The sequence below is a fragment of the Salvelinus fontinalis genome, unplaced genomic scaffold (genome assembly GCF_029448725.1).
Source record: "Salvelinus fontinalis isolate EN_2023a unplaced genomic scaffold, ASM2944872v1 scaffold_0899, whole genome shotgun sequence".
Taxonomy (NCBI): Eukaryota; Metazoa; Chordata; class Actinopteri; order Salmoniformes; family Salmonidae; genus Salvelinus; species Salvelinus fontinalis.
The window spans coordinates 53,606-72,981 of NW_026601108.1; the positions used below are offsets into that span (position 1 = coordinate 53,606).

At 42.1% G+C, this 19,376-nt stretch overlaps 1 protein-coding gene across 3 annotated transcripts; it reads left to right on the plus strand.

Annotated features, from left to right (window-relative positions):
• The first annotated feature begins 863 nt into the window (after positions 1-863).
• Positions 864-19,154, plus strand: LOC129847625 (uncharacterized). 3 transcript variants are annotated; one of them, XM_055915376.1, is made up of 5 exons: positions 864-10,393; positions 10,759-10,852; positions 11,647-12,262; positions 12,516-12,592; positions 18,398-19,154. In XM_055915376.1, the coding sequence occupies exon 1, from the start codon at positions 1,654-1,656 to the stop codon at positions 7,261-7,263; it is 5,610 nt and encodes a 1,869-aa protein (XP_055771351.1). In that variant the 5' UTR covers positions 864-1,653; the 3' UTR covers positions 7,264-10,393; positions 10,759-10,852; positions 11,647-12,262; positions 12,516-12,592; positions 18,398-19,154. The 3 variants fall into 3 exon arrangements, with proteins under 3 accessions (XP_055771351.1, XP_055771349.1, XP_055771352.1); XM_055915374.1 differs by having other exon boundaries at positions 11,647-12,197; XM_055915377.1 differs by lacking the exon at positions 12,516-12,592 and having other exon boundaries at positions 11,647-12,197.
• Positions 19,155-19,376: the final 222 nt, after the last annotated feature.

The following is a 19,376-nucleotide window of genomic DNA, read 5'->3' on the forward strand; positions in this document are numbered from 1 at the left end:
ATAATTTGTTTGCAAGTATTCTCATGAACTGAAAGAAAAGACTGTCGCTGGCATAAAGGGAAGTTCTCAAAATGGGTGAACAATACCATCAGTGAAATGTATACCTTCCAGGTCGCGGTGCTGCTGAAGGGGCTAGTGAAGAAGGGCTCTGTGAGGGACTACTGGACCACTGACCCCATGCTGCAGACCCATTTTTCCCAACCCTTATCTCCCAGGACCGCTTCCTTGTCTTGCCGAGTGCGCTCCACTTTATGAACAACGCCACTGCCAACCTTGCCAACCCCCTTCACAAAATCAGGAATGTCCTGGGCAGCTTGACCAGGGCATTTTGAAGAATTTTTGTGCTTTACAAGGACTTGTGCTTTGATGAGCCTCTCATGGCTTGGAAAGGGAGGCTTACATTCTGCCAATACATCCCATCAAAGCATCACAGATTTGGAGTCAAGTTCTCTGTTTACGTGGCTCTCTGACAGGATATGTACAGGACCTGATCATCTACACCGATGCCACCACAGATATAAGGCATTTTGAGGGTCTTGGCATATCTGGGTCAGTGGTGATCACCATACTGCAGCCTTATTTATTAAAATATATATATATTTAACTAGGCAAGTCAGTTAAGATTTTTATTTTATTTACAATGACAGCCTAGGAACAGTGGGTTAACTGCCTTGTTCAGGAAAAGAACGACAGATTTTTAACTTGTCAGCTTGGGGATTCTATCTTGCAACCTTTCGGTTACTAGTCACTATAGTCTCTGGTCAATATAACGGATCATCTGTGACTACATGTAAAATTAGTCAAAACCGAATTGCACGGCGGGAGAATAACGTCACGTTCGTCTGTAGCTGTACCACAACTAGCCACAACCACCTGACGAGGGACTTAAAGTGCTACTTAAAAATTCCACTCCGGCGCATGCTGCTGCTAGCTAGCAGGCGGTTTTAAGAAATAATGCTGAACAGATCTGTGAACTCAACTTTTTGTGTCTCGATTTTCTTTAAACACAATGCAGGCCAAGGGATTTGCTGTAGTCCACCACCAGTAAAGGTAACGGTACGTTATCTTAGGTAGGTAGCCTAGTAGCAAACTTAACGCTAACTAGTTATGTTACGGACAACTAGCTAGCTTGCTAACGATTGGTTAGCAGTTGCTAACCGCATTAACCTAGTTAGCAAAATACAATAAAAAGTTAAATCTAAATAGCTAACGTTAGATACATCGCCAAATACGATTTAGGCGTTTGTTGCCATTTAGCTAGCTAGCTAGCTCGTTAGCTAGCTAGGAAGTTGGCTGGCTAGCAGCTAGCTAGCTAGGAAGTTGACTGGCTAGCTTGGTTTGATCAGTTGTATGGTAATTTTTATAGCCCATGCATGTATTGGAAAGACACGGGTAGTCGCAAATTGGTGAATTATATATTTTTAGGAGTCTGACAGGGAGTATGATTCCCGGGGGGGTCTGAAATAGAATTTACAGTGTTTATCAATATTAAATAAATGACAAATTGCTGCTGGTGACTGGTTGTACCGTAAAGTGACGTTGACATTCCTTTTTTTTTAATAAGTTGTAATGTCAGATATCTAACAATCGACTGTTCTCAGTTTAGAGATTGTCATTTTTGACGAGTTTGTTTTTGTAGTTTATTGGTGCAAAATGGATGTTAAGATGGAGGACGATGAAGCAGAGAGTTCCCAAGTAACCATTTGGTCTGATTCAATTAATGCCTGCATAGATTACCCACATTCTCCAGTGTCAGGAAACACAGAAACAAGTTATCTGGAAACCAAAACCAATTCAACATATAAACATGACTATACAGTGATCCAAACTACCAACAATTTATCAGACAGTTATTTTCCTTCTGAGATTGATGTAAAGCTTGAGGAGAATGACATGGGAATAACCCCAACTGTCCCATGGTCTTCATGTTCCTATGTGGGTTTACCAAAAGAGCATTCACATGTACCTTCCATCAGTTCCCAAACAACAAGTCAAGGGCAGATTTTACGTCTTTTCCCTGAAAAGACAGGCACAAGTGATGGGGAGAATAACGCTGTCAAAGTGGTTTATTTCTGTAATGCCCAAGATCCCGTTAGTACATCTGAAGGGCATTTTCTCAAAGAGGAGTCATGGCATGGATCACCGTCCAGTGATATTCCCATAGCAAATGCATTCACCCTATGTGGTTCATTTGAAGCTCAAATCAACCCATCTTCACAGGTGTTTAGCGTAAACCAAACCCAGACCAATAATGAATTGCCATTGCCTGCTGAAAATGTTCATCTAGCAAGATATAGTACTGACATTACTTCTGTGCTAACCTCGCCTGCTACAGAAAGCGGATGTAATTTAGCTGTATCTACTAGATCGAGGCCTATTCTTTCTGACTACTGTGAGCCATTCAACTTTCCTTCTGATGAAGACGAAGACTACAATGGCGATGGAAGACGAAGACTTCAATGCCAAAAAACAGTAGAGGATGAGTATATACGGCAGTGTCGTGTCAGTTACTCAAGAAAAACCCCAAGACATTTTGGAACGTATTGGAAAGCTCCATACAAGAAGTGCAAGGAAATGGGTGTAGTTTTCAATGTTGGATCTGGAGTGAAACAGAAACTTGATCGTCATTTACTGACAAATGGTGTAATGGTTGAGGTGTCTGAATATGCTAAAGAGATTAAAAGAGCTCACCGGCATGTTATCTATGATATTCTAGAATACAACTTTGATCTTGGTGTTGGTAGTGAATTACAATTTGATTTTGGCAGCCGGATTATGTTAAAACTAAAAGAAATGATGAAAAAGAAGTACAAGAGGACACAACCTGGATGGTTAGCAGAAGTGTTTGAACTTCCTGATCCAAAGACAATGAAAGCAACTAACTACTCTCGTCAATGGGCAAGGTCCAATTTGCATAACAGCGTCTCAAAAAATCTAACACCCTTTGACATCTGTATAAAGGAGGAGCCTGTTGTGGACCTGATATCTCCTCCGCATGTGAAGACTGAAAGCCTCTTTACTGAGACAGTTTTAACACGGTGTGCGGATGAGACCGCACTCTTTGGTCCTGAAAATGGACCTCATGAAATATGCACAAAGGATGAGGCTGATCTGGCTGTGATCTATCCTCAACATGTCCAGACAGAAAGCGTCTTCACTCAGACAGACATAACAATGGAGGAATCCTTAATGATGCCCACATTAGAAGAAGCATTGGAGTACCTCTACCCTCTCTGTAAGGAAAAAGGACTTGACCTGGATGTGAAATCTAAATGTGTGAAAAAGGAGAAACTTGACTTGCATCTATTGACCAGAGATGTAATGTTTGAAGTGGCTGATTTTGCTTCAGACGTGTGTGGAAATTGCAGGCAGATTGTCTGTGATGTTCTAGACCAAAATTTTGATCTGGATTTACAAAGTGGGAAAACTGAGCTGGCTGAAGAGATTATGGATGCGTTACGCATTTTGAAGAAAAAGCCATTTTTACGAGGTGAAAAGAGATGTGCATTTGACAAGGATACTTTCCTGAAAAAACGACGCAGACGAAAGAATCCTGCAGAGATTTGCAGTAACCAGAATTTCACTACAGCATCACTTGAGTTGAAATACCGAAGACGGAAAGAAGTAACAAAAAGGAGGAGGTTGGATTTAATGAGAAAAAAAAAAGAAATGGACATGTTATTAGCCAGGGTGTCGAAGGGAGGCGATTTGCTGGAAGTCAGACAAGTAGAACCTCATTGGGTCAAGCTAGAGAGCATCTCTGATAAGATTGACCTTGCACTTTGTGCTGATGAAACGAAGCAAAATGTTATCAACTTAGACCATTCAAATGTGACGTTTAACACCAAAGAACTGGTGAAAGACTGCTACCCACTCTGTCATGAAATAGGTCTGGGCCTTGATGTTGCATCCAAACCTGCATTCACTCACTGTGGTTATTTTGAAGCTCAAATCAACCCAACTTCACAGGTGTTTAGCGTAAACCAAACCCAGACCAATATTGAATTGCCATTGCCTGCTGAAAATGTTCATCTAGCAAGATATAGTACTGCCGTTCCTTCTGTGCTAACCTCGCCTGCTACAGAAAGCGGATGTAATTTAGCTGTATCTACTAGACCGAGGCCTATTCTTTCTGACTACTGTGAGCCATTCAACTTTCCTTCTGATGAAGACGAAGACTACAATGGCGATGGAAGACGAAGACTTCAATGCCAAAAAACAGTAGAGGATGAGTATATACGGCAGTGTCGTGTCAGTTACTCAAGAAAAACCCCAAGACATTATGGAAGGAATTGGAAAGCTCCATACAAGAAGTGCAAGGAAATGGGTGTAGATTTCAATGTTGGATCTGGAGTGAAACAGAAACTTGATCGTCATTTACTGACAAATGGTGTAATGGTTGAGGTGTCTGAATATGCTAGAGAGATTAAAACAGCTCAACCGCGTGTTATCTATGATATTCTAGAATACAACTTTGATCTTGGTGTTGGTAATGAAGTACAATATACATTTTCCGTCTGTACTATGGCAAAACTAAAAGACATGAAAAAGAATTACAAGAAGAAACAACCTGGGTGGTTAGCAGAAGTGTTTGAACTTCCTGATCCAAAGACAATGAAAGCAAGTAACCGCTCTCTTACATGGGCAAGGTCCTTTTTGCATGACAGCGTCTCAGAAAATCGTACACCCTTTGACATCTGCATAAAGGAGGAGCCTGTTGTGGACCTGATATCTCCTCCGCATGTGAAGACTGAAAACCTCTTTACTGAGACAGTTTTAACACGGTGTGCGGATGAGACCGCACTCTTTGGTCCTGAAAATGGACCTCATGAAATATGCACAAAGGATGAGGCTGATCTGGCTGTGATCTATCCTCAACATGTCCAGACAGAAAGCGTCTTCACTCAGAAAGACATAAAAATGGAGGAATCCTTAATGATGCCCACAATAGAAGAAGCATTGGAGTACCTCTACCCTCTCTGTAAGGAAAAAGGACTTGACCTGGATGTGAAATCTAAATGTGTGAAAAAGGAGAAACTTGACTTGCATCTATTGACCAGAGATGTAATGTTTGAAGTGGCTGATTTTTCTTCAGAAGTGTGTGGAAATTACAGGCAGATTGTCTGTGATGTTCTAGACCAAAATTTTGATCTGGATTTACAAAGTGGGAAAACTGAGCTGGCTCAAGAGATTATGGTTGCGTTAAGAGCAGTTTGGCAGAGAAAGACACGTTTACATGGTCGATATAGATGTGAATTTTACAAGGATACTTTCATGAAAAAACGTCGCAAACAAAGGAATTCTTCAGAGTTTTCAAATCACCAGAAGGCCACTACAGTAACACTTGAGCCGAAATACCAAAGACTGAAAGAAGTAACAAAAAGGAGGAGGTTGGCTTTCATGAGAAAAAGAAAAGAAATGGACATGTTATTAGCCAGGGTGTCGAAGGGAGGCGATTTGCTGGAAGTCAGACAAGTAGAACCTCATTGGGTCAAGCTAGAGAGCATCTCTGATAAGATTGACCTTGCACTTTGTGCTGATGAAACGAAGCAAAATGTTACCAACTTAGACCATTCAAATGTGACGTTTAACACCAAAGAACTGGTGAAAGACTGCTACCCACTCTGTCATGAAATAGGTCTGGGCCTTGATGTTGCATCCAAACCTGCATTCACTCACTGTGGTTATTTTGAAGCTCAAATCAACCCAACTTCACAGGTGTTTAGCATAAACCAAACCCAGACCAATATTGAATTGCCATTGCCTGCTGAAAATGTTCATCTAGCAAGATATACTACTGCCGTTCCTTCTGTGCTAACCTCACCTGCTACAGAAAGCGGATGTAATTTAGCTGTATCTACTAGACCGAGGCCTATTCTTTCAGATTATTGTGAACCATTCAACTTTCCTTCTGATGAAGACGAAGACTACAATGGCGATAGAAGACTAAGACTGCAATGCCAAAAAGCGGTAGAGGATAAATATATACGGCAGTGGCGTGTCAGTTACTCAAAACATAACCCAAGAGATTGTGGAAAGTATTGGAAAGCTCCATACACGAAGTGCAAGGAAATTGGTGTAGATTTCAATGTTGGATCTGGAGTGAAACAGAAACTTGATCGTCATTTACTGACAAATGGTGTAATGGTTGAGGTGGCTGAATATGCTAAAGCGATTAAAAGCGCTGAACAGCGTGTTATCTATGATATTCTAGAATACAACTTTGATCTTGGTGTTTGTAATGAAGTACAATATACTTTTTCTGCCCGGAGTATGGCAAAACTAAAAGACATGAAAAAGAATTACAAGAAGATACAACCTGGGTGGTTAGCAGAAGTGTTTGAACTTCCTGATCCAAAGACAATGAAAGCAAGTAACCTCTCTCTTACATGGGAAAGGTCCAATTTGCATGACAGCGTCTCAGAAAATCGTACACCCTTTGACATCTGCATAAAGGATGAGCCTGTTGTGGACCTGATATCTCCTCCGCATGTGAAGACTGAAAGCCTCTTTACTGAGACAGTTTTAACACGGTGTGCGGATGAGACCGCACTCTTTGGTCCTGAAAATGGACCTCATGAAATATGCACAAAGGATGAGGCTGATCTAGCTGTGATCTATCCTCAACATGTCCAGACAGAAAGCGTCTTCACTCAGACAGACATAACAATGAAGGAATCCTTAATGATGCCTACATTAGAAGAAGCATTGGAGTACCTCTACCCTCTCTGTAAGGAAAAAGGACTTGACCTGGATGTGAAATCTAAATGTGTGAAAAAGGAGAAACTTGACTTGCATCTATTGACCAGAGATGTAATGTTTGAAGTGGCTGATTTTGCTTCAGAAGTGTGTGGAAATTACAGGCAGATTGTCTGTGATGTTCTAGACCAAAATTTTGATCTGGATTTACAAAGTGGGAAAACTGAGCTGGCTCAAGAGATTATGGATGGGTTAGGAATGGTTTGGATGAGAAAGACACATTTACACGGTCGAAAGAGATGTGAATTTTACAAGGATACTTTCATGAAAAAACGTTGCAAACAAAAGAATTCTGCAGAGTTTTCCAATCACCAGAAGGCCACTACAGTAACACTTGAGCCGAAATACCAAAGACTGAAAGAAGTAACAAAAAGGAGGAGGTTGGCTTTAATGATGAAAAAAAAAAGAAATGGACATGTTAATAGCCAGGGTGTCGAAGGGAGGCGATTTGCTGGAAGTCAGACAAGTAGAACCTCATTGGGTCAAGCTAGAGAGCATCTCTGATAAGATTGACCTTGCACTTTGTGCTGATGAATCGAAGCGAAATGTTACCAACTTAGATATGTGAAGTTTAACACACATGGGTGTAAGAGTGCTACCCGATCTCTCATGAAATAGGTCTGGACATTGATGTTGCATCCTAACCTGCAAAAACGAAACTGGAATTGAATTTACTGACTAACAGTGTCGTTATCGAGGTTCATACATACTTGCGTAAGAATCGTTGAGGTAAGATTGGAAAAGATGGGTGGATATTTTGTTTGCTCTCTGATATTCTAGAATACAATTTTGATCGTAGTTTGCAAAATCAGAGACGTTATCAAGCTCAATTATGTATTTAGAGTAAAGTGACGGTTCGAAAACACAAACCTGAGCTCTTGGGAAAGGGTCAAATGTCGAAAGAAATGTTCATAATACCTAATGTTTATTTAAAGCCGTGCAACAACAAAAAAAAACAGTGCTTTCAGATGATTTACCTAAAGGAATATCAAAGAAATCTCACGGAAAACCATGGAACAAGATGCAAGACTGGTATATCCTAATCATGGCAAACACTATCGCCACGAAGAGCATTTAATCAAAGATTGTTCATGGCATGGCTCAACGCCAATTGATATTCTGACAGGAAATGTATTCAACCTCCCAGAATTGTCACTACGCATTGCAGAAAAGGGTTCTTTTGAAAGTCAAGTCAACCCAACTTCAGATATTTAGCCAAACACCAACTGAACGACAAGATCAGGCCAACAATCTCCCAAAACATGGTACTGCCATACCTTTTGTTCTATCCTCATCTGCTACAGAAATCGGCTGCAATGTGGAACTACCTACTAGTCCTCCTCTTCCAGCTAATTGTGAATCATTTGAACTTTCCCTCTGAAGTCTACAATGTCAAAACTGTAGAGGATGAATATAAACTCAGCAGAAAAAGAAATGTCCTCTCACTGTCAACTGCATTTATTTTCAGCAAACTTAACGTGTAAATATATGTATGAACATAAGATTCAACAACTGAGACATAAACTGAACAAGTTCCACAGACATCTGACTAACCGTAATGGAATAATGTGTCCCTGAACAAGGGGGGTCAAAATCAAAAGTAACAGTCAGTATCTGGTGTGGCCACCAGCTGCATTAAGTACTGCAGTAAATCTCCTCATGGACTGCACCAGATTTACCAGTTCTTGCTGTGCGATACCCCACTCTTCCACCAAGGCACCTGCAAATTTCCAGACATTTCTGAGGGGATTGGCCCTAACCCTTATCCTCCGATCCAACAGTTCCCAGACGTGCTCAATGGGATTGAGATCCGGGCTCTTTGCTGGCCATGGCAGAACACTGACATTCATGTCTTGCAGGAAATCACGCACAGAATGAGCAGTATGGCTGGTGGCATTGTCATGCTGGAGGGTTAATACAACTTTGATCTTCTTTTGCAAAATGAGTAATGATATGACTTTAAAAATGGCTAGAAGCAAGATGCATTACAAGAGAAGAAAACCTGGGTGGTTAACAGAAGTGTTTGAACTTCCTGATCCAAAGACAATGAAAGCAGGACAATACTCCCTTACGTGGGCAAAAACCTATTTGCATAGTGCCTTCGGAAAGTTTTCAGACCCCTTGACTTTTTCCACATTTTGTTACGTTACAGCCATATTGTAACATTTATTAAATTAAACAATGTCCTTAGCAATCTGCGTTCAAAAGTGCTACCCACGCTGCAAGGAAATAGGCCTGGACCTCGTAATTGCATCCAAACCTGCAAAAAACAAAACTTACATTTCAGTTACTGGTAATGGTGTAAATATTTACTAATAGGATGTAAAAAGGCTAAAGGATATGCGTCTTCTCTCTATGATAGCCTAGAATACATTTTTGATCTTAAAGTGGAACTGACAGCGTTTTAGCAATATGTAATCTTAGATCTGTTCATATACATCCCAGGAAGATTATATATATATATTTTTACCGTTTTCAGACACGTGATCACTTTTAGATATGGTCGTTTTTATAAATTCATTGAATGTTTGAGAATGAAGTATAGTAAGGCATTTGTGAAAATTCTATAAGAATATAGTCAGAGGTGTCCACATACTTTTGTGTATGGGATTTGTGTTAACGGTTAAATCTTTAAATAGTGGATTTTGCAGATTCCCTTGGCCTCCTGTTGGTTCACTTTTGTTCTTGCTGTGAAGACTGATTTATTTCTAGACGTATTTTTTCTTCCCCATTAAACGACATGTTCATTGACTAGCCTAACTTTTCTACCTTTCAAAGCCTCTGTAGATGAACCTCCTGATCTTTTTTGATGTAAATAAGGTGAACAAGGATATTTTTTCTAAATAAGAGTAGCCCTAGGCATTGGTAAAAAAATCCTATGGATAATCTTTTTCTTTTTGCAAGTTTGTTTTTCAGCCATTTTTGGAGGTACTTATCAGTGGGCTATTTCTATTTCATAAAAAAAAAAAATTGAGGAAAGATTAAGAAAGACACTGCATCAAGACTTGCTTTGCAGTTACCCATACTTTTCTATTCTAAGGTCAACTATGAAGTGAAAGTATTTTTATTTTTAAGGACACTTTCATTGACATTCTCAGGTGTTCCTCTGACATCTGTGGCATTACAAGGTATGCAAGTAAATGTGTGACTGAGATGCACATTGCAGCTTTTTCTACTGCTTGCCATTCAAACTTTAAAACTTGCAAACCGGTCTATCCGGGATCCTTGAGACATCGCTACCGCATTGTTTTGAAACACCATGGAAACACTAAGAATGTACAGCAGCTTTTTTTTAATGTCTACTTGGCATTTTCTTTGTTGGACTTTTTGTCACCTTTTTTAGACAAATGAGTGGATTGTCTTTGTTTATATTTTAATGAATAAATATCTACTTTTTTTGTCATTTAGACACTTATCCAAGTGCTTACAGGTTCGTGGATGTTTTTGTGATATACATTTTTCTGAGCAGATGTTAGTTTCAGCCATTTTTGGAGGCTGATTTATTTTATTTTTTTCCTTTTTTTTCTTGGGAGGATTAACACACGTTTTTGAAAGTCTTCATACTTCTCCCATTTGTGGACTGCTTAAAAGGAGTTTCTTTCTGGCATACTTTGGAGTGTCTTTGGAACAAAGGGTATGTAGCCTTTATGCTGCATTTTTGTTAATGAAATGTTAACTGTTAATTAGCTTATTCAAGACTTTTGCTATTTCAGTTATCATCTTGTGTTATCATGTAGTGTTGTAAATGTATATTTCTTAATTTCCACTCTTGAATGTATTTTGTAATCACTTGGGCCCTCCCTTGAAGCGACCACTATCCCCCAACCCCTAGGATTAGAAAGTATTTGATATGTTAAGGCCATATGGTAATAGCTCCAGCATGCCTTCTGATGGACTTTCAGCATTTTAGCCATATTCTTTGCATATCTAAGTGTAAGGGTTAGTAGTGTTTGCTGGATCCTGCCCTGTTCTGGTAACTGAATACACATTTCTTCCCAGGTGCTGCGTCTCTGTGTCAACCGGCTGAGCATGCGCCCCAAAAGCAGAATGGTCTTTCCGTCCTTTCTGCCATGTTTGACAGAACTCTTCAGAAGTGAGTAGCCTACCTCAAAGCCCTGAAGGGGTGTTATAGTCAGAGAATCAACTGGCAGCTTAAAAAATATATATGTATTTTATTTAACCTTTAATTTAACCAGGTAGGCCAGTTGAGAACACGTTCTCATTTACCACTGCGACCTGGCGAAGATAAAGCAAAGCAGTGCGAGAGTTAAACATAGACAAAAGTACAGTCAATAACACAAAATAAAAGAAATTGAAAAATCTATGTACAGTGTGTGCAAATGTAGAAGAGTAGGGAGGTAGGCAATAAATAGGCCCTACAGGCGAAAATATTTACAATTTAGCTTTAATACTGGAGTGATAGATGTGCAGATGATGATGTGCAAGTAGAGATACTGGGGTGCAAGAGGGTAAGTAATAACATGGAGAGGAGGTAGTCGGGTGTGCTATTTACAGATTGGCTGTGTACAGGTAGTTCTTCTTTTGGTGTTTTTCAGAGTCAGTAGAATGGTGTCTTCAGTGTTCTAAGTTTTTATAACTGTGACCTTAATTGCCTACTATTACTCATGTTACTGAGTAGGTGGGTGTGATGGCTTCCGATAGAGAGTTGCTGATGGTTCCTGGGGTGAATGGACTCCATTTTGTGTTGACTGACACAAGAGAACTCCCACGCAATGTCACTGTCAAACACAGAGGGTTGACCAGGGCTGGGAGGGTGTAAAACTATAGTACAATACTGTTGGTCTACTGGGGTTAAAGGACTGAGTCTGTGTCTGTCTTCGCGTGTGTCTGCTAATATGTATGATGTCATGTATATCTTCTCTCCAGACTACCATGGTGGTTTCCAGCTTCAGCCAGCCCAGGACTTTAAGATAGACCGTCTGTCTGGCCTCTCTTAGGTCTCCTGCAACAAACACCACACCTTCCGCTCATGATCCCCTCACCGCTCAAATGGCTCCTCGCCAAGTCCCCACACACCACCCTACGCCAACGCCAACCGATCTATTCCCCACGTAGTGAGAATGGTACGCCCCGGCTCTATGATTAGACCTCATTGCTGTCGGAAGATACCACTCCAGAGCGGGGGTGGTCGCCTGTGAGGAATGGACACAGCGGGAGGGGCAAAATGGACCAATGGGAGTGCAGTGCTGAGAGGGGAGGTAGGAACACTCAACCCCTCCCCCTGAGCCCCCTCCGCAGGACTGAACCCTCTCGACAGGGAGGGAGAGGGGGGACTGGGACAGACAGGGAAGGGGAAACAAGTGAACAGATATTCGCCAGGACAGTCGCAGAATGGTCACCATGGAAACATACCACCTGTACCAGTTCAGGACATGAGATCGCCACGTTGACCATCTTTAAGACGAAACAGTCTCTGGGTGAGTATGCCCATCAGTCAGCCGCCCACTAATCAGTAGCCTAGTACCCGGCCCCACCAGTAGAGGTCAGTGCATCACCTGCTTATTGTTATTAATGGCCCAGTCTGAAAAATACCCTTAGTAAGGCTATTTACTGTGTCTCTTTAGTCTACAGCAACAGTTGGTCATCTTCCCCTGTAGATGCAGGATTTCAATCTTGCCAAAGCAGTAACACAACTGATTCAACTTAGTCTTGTACTAAAGACTATGATTTTTAGTTGATTGGCAAAAGCCTACACCTACACTGGCACTCTATGGAGATATTCCGTGTCTCTACAGGTATCAGTATCTCAGGTGGGATGGAGAATGAGATGATGTTTCCAGGAGGAGCTGCCTCTACCAGTGACGCTCTGATGGTAAGCTTCTTTAGGAGATCACTGTAATATTCCGGCAGCTCATGCTTTAATCCAAGCTGAGCCATATTTATTTATTTATTTATTTATTTTATTTATTTATTTAACCTTTATTTAACCAGGTAGGCAAATTGAGAACACGTTCTCATTTACAATTGCGACCTGGCCAAGATAAAGCAAAGCAGTTCGACACATACAACAACACATAGTTACACATGGAGTAAAAACAAACATATAGTCAATAATACAGTGAAAAAAATAAGTCTACAGTATATACAATGTGAGCAAGTGAGGTGAGATAAGGGGGGTGAAGGCAAACAGATATATGTATAAATAAATAAAAATATAAAAAGGCCATGGAGGCGAAGTGAGTACAACACAGCAAGTAAAATAAAAACTAAAAAAAACACTGGAATGGTTGGTTTGCATTGGAAGAAAGTGCAAAGTAGAGACAGAAATAATGGGGTGCAAAGGAGCAAAATAAATTAATAAATAAATACAGTAGGTAAAGAGGTAGTTGTTTGGGCTAAATTGTAGATGAGCCATATAATACAAGGTGATGTGTTTAGCGATATGTATTGGTCTGTGACGTTTGTAAACAACACTCAAGTTTGGCCTGGGCTCAGAACTCTGAGTCTACAATACCTGAATGAAAAGGCTTTGCTAGTGTGTGTGCCTGTGTTGGTGTGTCAGGCTTTTGTCTGACTGACAGTCTTATGAGTGGTAGAATGAGAGCGAAGTGGTGGAGAGAGGAAACTATTTTAAGACACCCGCATCCTTCCCATCCAGAACAGTTTGCGTATACACTACATCACCAAAATTACGTGGACACCAGCTCGTCAAACATCTCATTCCAAAATCATGGGCATTAATATGGAGTTGGTCCCCCCCTTTGCTGCTATAGCAGCCTCTACTCTTCTGGGAAGAATTTCCACTTGGTGTTGGAACACTGCTGCGGGTACTTTATTTAAATATTTTTTACCTTTTATTGAACTAGGCAAGTCATATTTACAATGACGGCCTACCCTGGCCTAACCCAGACGACGCTGGGCCAATTGTGCGCCGCCCTATGGGACTCCCAATCACGGCCGGTTGTGATACAGCTTGGAATCGAACCAGGGTCTGTTGTGACGCCTCAGGCACTTATATGTAGTGCCTTAGACCGCTGTGCCGCTCGGGGTTGTTCAATAACTTGCTTCCATTCAGCCACGAGCATTCGTGAGGTTGGGCACTAATGCTCGCAGTCGGCGTTCCAATTCATCCCAAAGGTGTTCATGGGGTTGAGGTCAGGGCCCTGTGCAGGCCAGTCAAGTTCTTCCACACCGATCTCATCAAACCATTTCTGTATGGACCTCGCTTTGTGCACAGGGGCATTGTCATGCTGAAACAGGAAAGGGCCTTCACCAAACTGTTGCCACAAAGTTGGAAGCACAGAATCATCTAGAATGTCATTGTATGCTGTAGCTTTAACGTTTTCCTTCACTTGAAATACGGGGCCCAAACCATGAAAAACAGCCCCAGACCATTATTCCTTCTCCACCAAACTTTACAGTTGATGCTATGTATTGGGGCAGGTAGCGTTCTCTTGGCATCCGCCAAACCCAGATTCGTCAGTCGGACTTCCAGATAGTGACGTTTGATTCATCACTCCAGAGAATGCGTTTCCGCTGCTCCAGAGTCCAATGGCGGCGAGCTTTACACCACTCCAGCCGATGCTTGGGATTGCGCATGGTGATCTTAGGCTTGTGAGCGGCTGCTCGGCAATTTCATGATGCTCCCGACAAACAGCTCTTATGGTGACCCTTCTTCCAGAGGCCGTTTGGAACTAGTGAGTGTTGCAACCGAGAACAGACGATTCTACTACAAATGTTTGTCTATGGAGATTGCAATGCTTTGTGCTCGAAGCAACAGTTGTGGCAGAAAAATCAGTGTCCACATACTTTTGTATTTATAATGCATAATAATGTTTTGTGATGTTTTTGTTCATCAAAGGGTTTTTTCAGCTGTTCGTGCACACTTTTTTTTCCCTTCTCGGGGCAAGACTAAGTTCAGTGCCGAAGTCTTTGCCCCGTCGTTGGTTATTGGTCAACAGTAGGGATTGATCAATGAAGTGTTTGTCATTCAATGATAGCCGACTCGTTTTCATGCAATTTTTTTCACTGGAGAAATACTGCACCAAACATCTTAGTTAGATGTAAAGTTGATTGACGAAGATATCCTCGGCAAAAACGGCAAAATGAATTCCTTAATTACATACATTTTGACTATTTTGAGGAAGTGTATATTGACAACGGTGTCTGAACATAGTACTGTCTTTCAAGGGAGTATTTGAGTATAATCGTTCGGTTCACCTCGCCGAGTTCGGATGGGCGCCAGCTGACCAAAACATGAGGAAGTCACCTTGCTCACAGCTCTGTGAGGAGAATAGTGTACAATAGCTGAGTGTGTGAGTGTGCGTCTCCTGAATGATATGTAGGGTGTCCACTCCACTCACCCACTCTAACCAGAGTGGGTGAAAACACGCTTTGGTGAGGACTTTTCACTTTCTTTCGTTATAAAATACATTTGACCAAGACAAATATGATTCTTCATGTTATGAATCGCTCAGTGGGGTCGTTCTGACATCATTAATATTATATCCTAGAGGTCATATTTCATAACCTAATACATCTGATAAAAAGCACTGAGCTCTGTTGACATAGTGGTGCAGCCTCATCGGATTTCACGTCTTCCAAGTTGTTTCCGTGGGTCGCAAATAGCTAAATTAGCATGACACGAGCTGAAATAAATGTAAAAGGCTTTGAAAATAAAAAGCTTGTGGTAGGTACGCTCAGTGCTCCGTTGACATTCCACAGAAATACGCCTGTTTTTGTTCATATTAAAATGAAAAGCATAGAATTAAATATGAAAATACAAAATGTCATGTCTCAACATTGATATCGATCTTACCTCTATTGTTTTATGTCCTCCGGATTTGAGAAGAAAAATGAGTTAGCCTTAATTCTCTCACAGCATCCAGCCTGGCTGACACAATGCTTTTCTCCTGATTTATGACCACTGTTCTCTGGCCTCCATTGATTTAGTCACTCTAATTTTGACCATCCTACAAGGGTAAAAACACCAATAACTTTTCAACTTTTTATGATGGAGACCATGGGGTTTCTTAGAGGAGTATCTACACAATTAACATATTATTTTACACATTGGTCAAAATGTTTTTGATTGGACACCCTATAATATCTTAGCCAGAGTGTATTACCAGAAAGAAAGATCCTGAATGAAGCAGGGGGATCAGGTCAGAGGTTACAGTGAGGTGAAATGGGGGTGATGTCTGAGAGACATACTGTAGCTCTGTAACCTAAGAGATACTAGGTCACAGCTCTGTAACCTAAGATATACTAGGTCACAGCTCTGTAACCTAAGATATACTAGGCCACAGCTCTGTAACCTGAGAGATACTAGGTCACAGCTCTCTAACCTGAGAGATACTAGGTCACAGCTCTCTAACCTGAGAGATACTAGGTCACAGCTCTCTAACCTGAGAGATACTAGGTCACAGCTCTCTAACCTGAGAGATACTAGGTCACAGCTCTGTAACCTGAGAGATACTAGGTCACAGCTCTGTAACCTGAGAGATACTAGGTCACAGCTCTGTAACCTGAGAGATACTAGGTCACAGCTCTAACCTGAGAGATACTAGGTCACAGCTCTCTAACCTGAGAGATACTAGGTCACAGCTCTCTAACCTGAGAGATACTAGGTCACAGCTCTGTAACCTGAGAGATACTAGGTCACAGCTCTCTAACCTGAGAGATACTAGGTCACAGCTCTCTAACCTGAGAGATACTAGGTCACAGCTCTCTAACCTGAGAGATACTAGGTCACAGCTCTCTAACCTGAGAGATACTAGGTCACAGCTCTCTAACCTGAGAGATACTAGGTCACAGCTCTCTAACCTGAGAGATACTAGGTCACAGCTCTCTAACCTGAGAGATACTAGGTCACAGCTCTCTAACCTGAGAGATACTAGGTCACAGCTCTCTAACCTGAGAGATACTAGGTCACAGCTCTCTAACCTGAGAGATACTAGGTCACAGCTCTCTAACCTGAGAGATACTAGGTCACAGCTCTCTAACCTGAGAGATACTAGGTCACAGCTCTCTAACCTGAGAGATACTAGGTCACGTACAGTAGAGTTTTGCAGATGTTATCGCAGGTGCAGCAAAATGCTTATGTTTCTAGCTCCAACAGTGCAGCAATATCGTGTGTGTGTGTGTGTGTGTGTGTGTGTGTGTGTGTGTGTTGCTGCCGCCGTGAACCTGGTGACAGCACTTCCCAGGTCCGATTAGTGTCATACACTCTGGGGATCTGGTGTCGGCTAAGCCTTTCAGTTTCTAAGAACTTCCCCTTAGAATCCCCCTTTCACACACACATACATACGCATGCGACAGAGACCTTTGAGAAGGATGGGAAGGACAAGGAGGGAGAGAAATGGTTGGGAGAGAGAGGGAAACAGAGACATGGTTGGTTTGCTCTACTCTGACCCCCCCCCCCCCATCTCCAGTTTCTAAACTCAGCCTCACACCTCGCTGGCGTAGTCTGATAGCCGGTCCTTATCTTGTGTGTCTGCTGGCTGTCTCCCACACAGAGACCAAGTAGACAACTACAGCAGGCTTTCCTGTCCCCCTGTTCCTGTCTGAAAACACCCTACCTTTTAGCTAGCCACCAGGTGTGTGTCTCTCTCTCTGTGTGTCTCTCTCTGTGTGTCTCTCTCTGTGTGTCTCTCTCTGTGTGTCTCTCTCTGTGTCTCTCTCTCTGTGTCTCTCTCTCTGTGTCTCTCTCTGTGTCTCTCTCTGTGTCTCTCTCTGTGTGTCTCTCTCTCTGTGTCTCTCTCTCTGTGTCTCTCTCTCTGTGTCTCTCTCTCTGTGTCTCTCTCTCTGTGTCTCTCTCTCTGTGTCTCTCTCTCTGTGTCTCTCTGTGTGTGTGTGTGTTGCTCCTTTTCATCTGTGCTGTTAGCTGAGTAAGGTCACTGTGTAGTCAACAGCACCAGGATTATACTATTTACCCTGTCCTAGAGTTCTGGTGTTGCTGTCTCCAGACATATGACCTGGAGTCTGGACAGTGATCCACTACCTACTAGGAGCAATGCCCATCTAACTAATGTTAAACACACTTACATGTGGATGATGCCTATTGGCTAGACAGGGACAGGGCGAGAGAGAAAGGCCCAAAAAGATAAATAAATGTTTACCTACGAGGATGAATGAGATTGTCTAATATTCAAAATTACTTTGCTTTATAGATAAATGGATTGAAGTATTTTGGTGCTGGTGTCACGGAAGGGAAGGCAGCAATGTTTTGGGTTAACCAACGCTATCAAACATTAGTTTCATGAGGGGAGATGTATTTTCAGAGTTCCAACAGGGCCCTGGTTTGGGGGAAATCGAGAAGAGACCTTGTAATGTCACATACCTCTTGCCTTGTGATTGTGTGTGACCCTTCATTGGGGTTGTCAACCAGGTGCATCCTCAGCGAGCCCTGATGACATCACAGGAAGTTCCTCTCCTCAGGGTTCTAGAACTCTTCCTGCATTAAACAATGCATTGTGTGTGTGTGTGTGTGTGTTTTCAACATAACCTTCCGCTGAGGGTAAACCTTGAGCGTGTGTGTGTGAGCGAGCGAGAGAATATGGTAATGAATGTACTGGGATGAAGGAGAGCAGTAGATGCTGAGTGGGAGCCCAGGTCACTGCACAGTAAGCATGTGTTGGCGTCTGTACCTCTAACCTGTCTTTGTGTGTGTCTCCAGGCGAGGTATGAGCTGGTTTCAGTGGACGGTGAGTCTCTGCAGCGTGTGACCCATCCGCATGCAGTGTTCAGCAACAAGGCCAATGACCCAGTGGTGTTCGTCAAGATTTTCAAGGGAACAGCTGACTTGCATCAGAGGAATCCACTGTCAGGCTTACACAAGTACTACACACAGTATTTTTATTGAACCTTTATTTAACTAGGCAAGTCAGTTACAATGACGGCCTACAGCGGCCAAACCCGGAAGACGCTAGGCCAATTGTGCGCCGCCCTATGGGACTCCCAATCACAAACATATGTGATGCATTCTGGATTCGAACCAGAGACTGTAGTGACGGCTCTTGCACTGAGATGTAGTGCCTTAGACCGCTGCCCCACTCGGGAGCCCAGTACTACTGGCCTGTCTACAAGGATGCTCTGAGGTGCAGTTCACCCATCCACTGGAAATTATCTGAAATGGTGTTCAAACCAGAACACATGTCGACTTAAAGAGGAGGAGATGGCTCGCTCCAGCTAGGCTGTAATGGAAGGGAATGGTCTATTCTCAGAGGAGAGCAGCATGGGTACCTCGACACTGACCAATAAGCTTGCTTCTCCTCTAGGGCAAAAAGGATAATGGTTGTTTCCATAGCAAACAGGAAATACTGCCAAAATTAAAATGTTTTTACATTTTGTTGTAACTGCAGTCGACATGTGGGACTACTGTGCTTGCTTTGTGTATAACAATAATGTGATAAATACTATTTATCAAAGATGGACTTGATTATATGTATCCTTTTTCTTATATGAACTTACATTTTTGGAGAAAACACCCCATAGAATAAAAGGTTATCTAGCATTGTCAGAAGTCAGCAGCTAGCTATCCATATTAGTATATGGATCATCAATGGACGGGAACTTTATTTTGTGAAAGCAGAGAACAAAAAACATGCACACGTAACCACATGCACCGTTCCAGGGAGCATCTCAGTCCATAGGGG

Coding starts and splice junctions, on each gene's coding strand:
- LOC129847625 (XM_055915376.1), top strand. CDS start 1,654: ATGGATGTTAAGATGGAGGACGATGAAGCAGAGAGTTCCCAAGTAACC.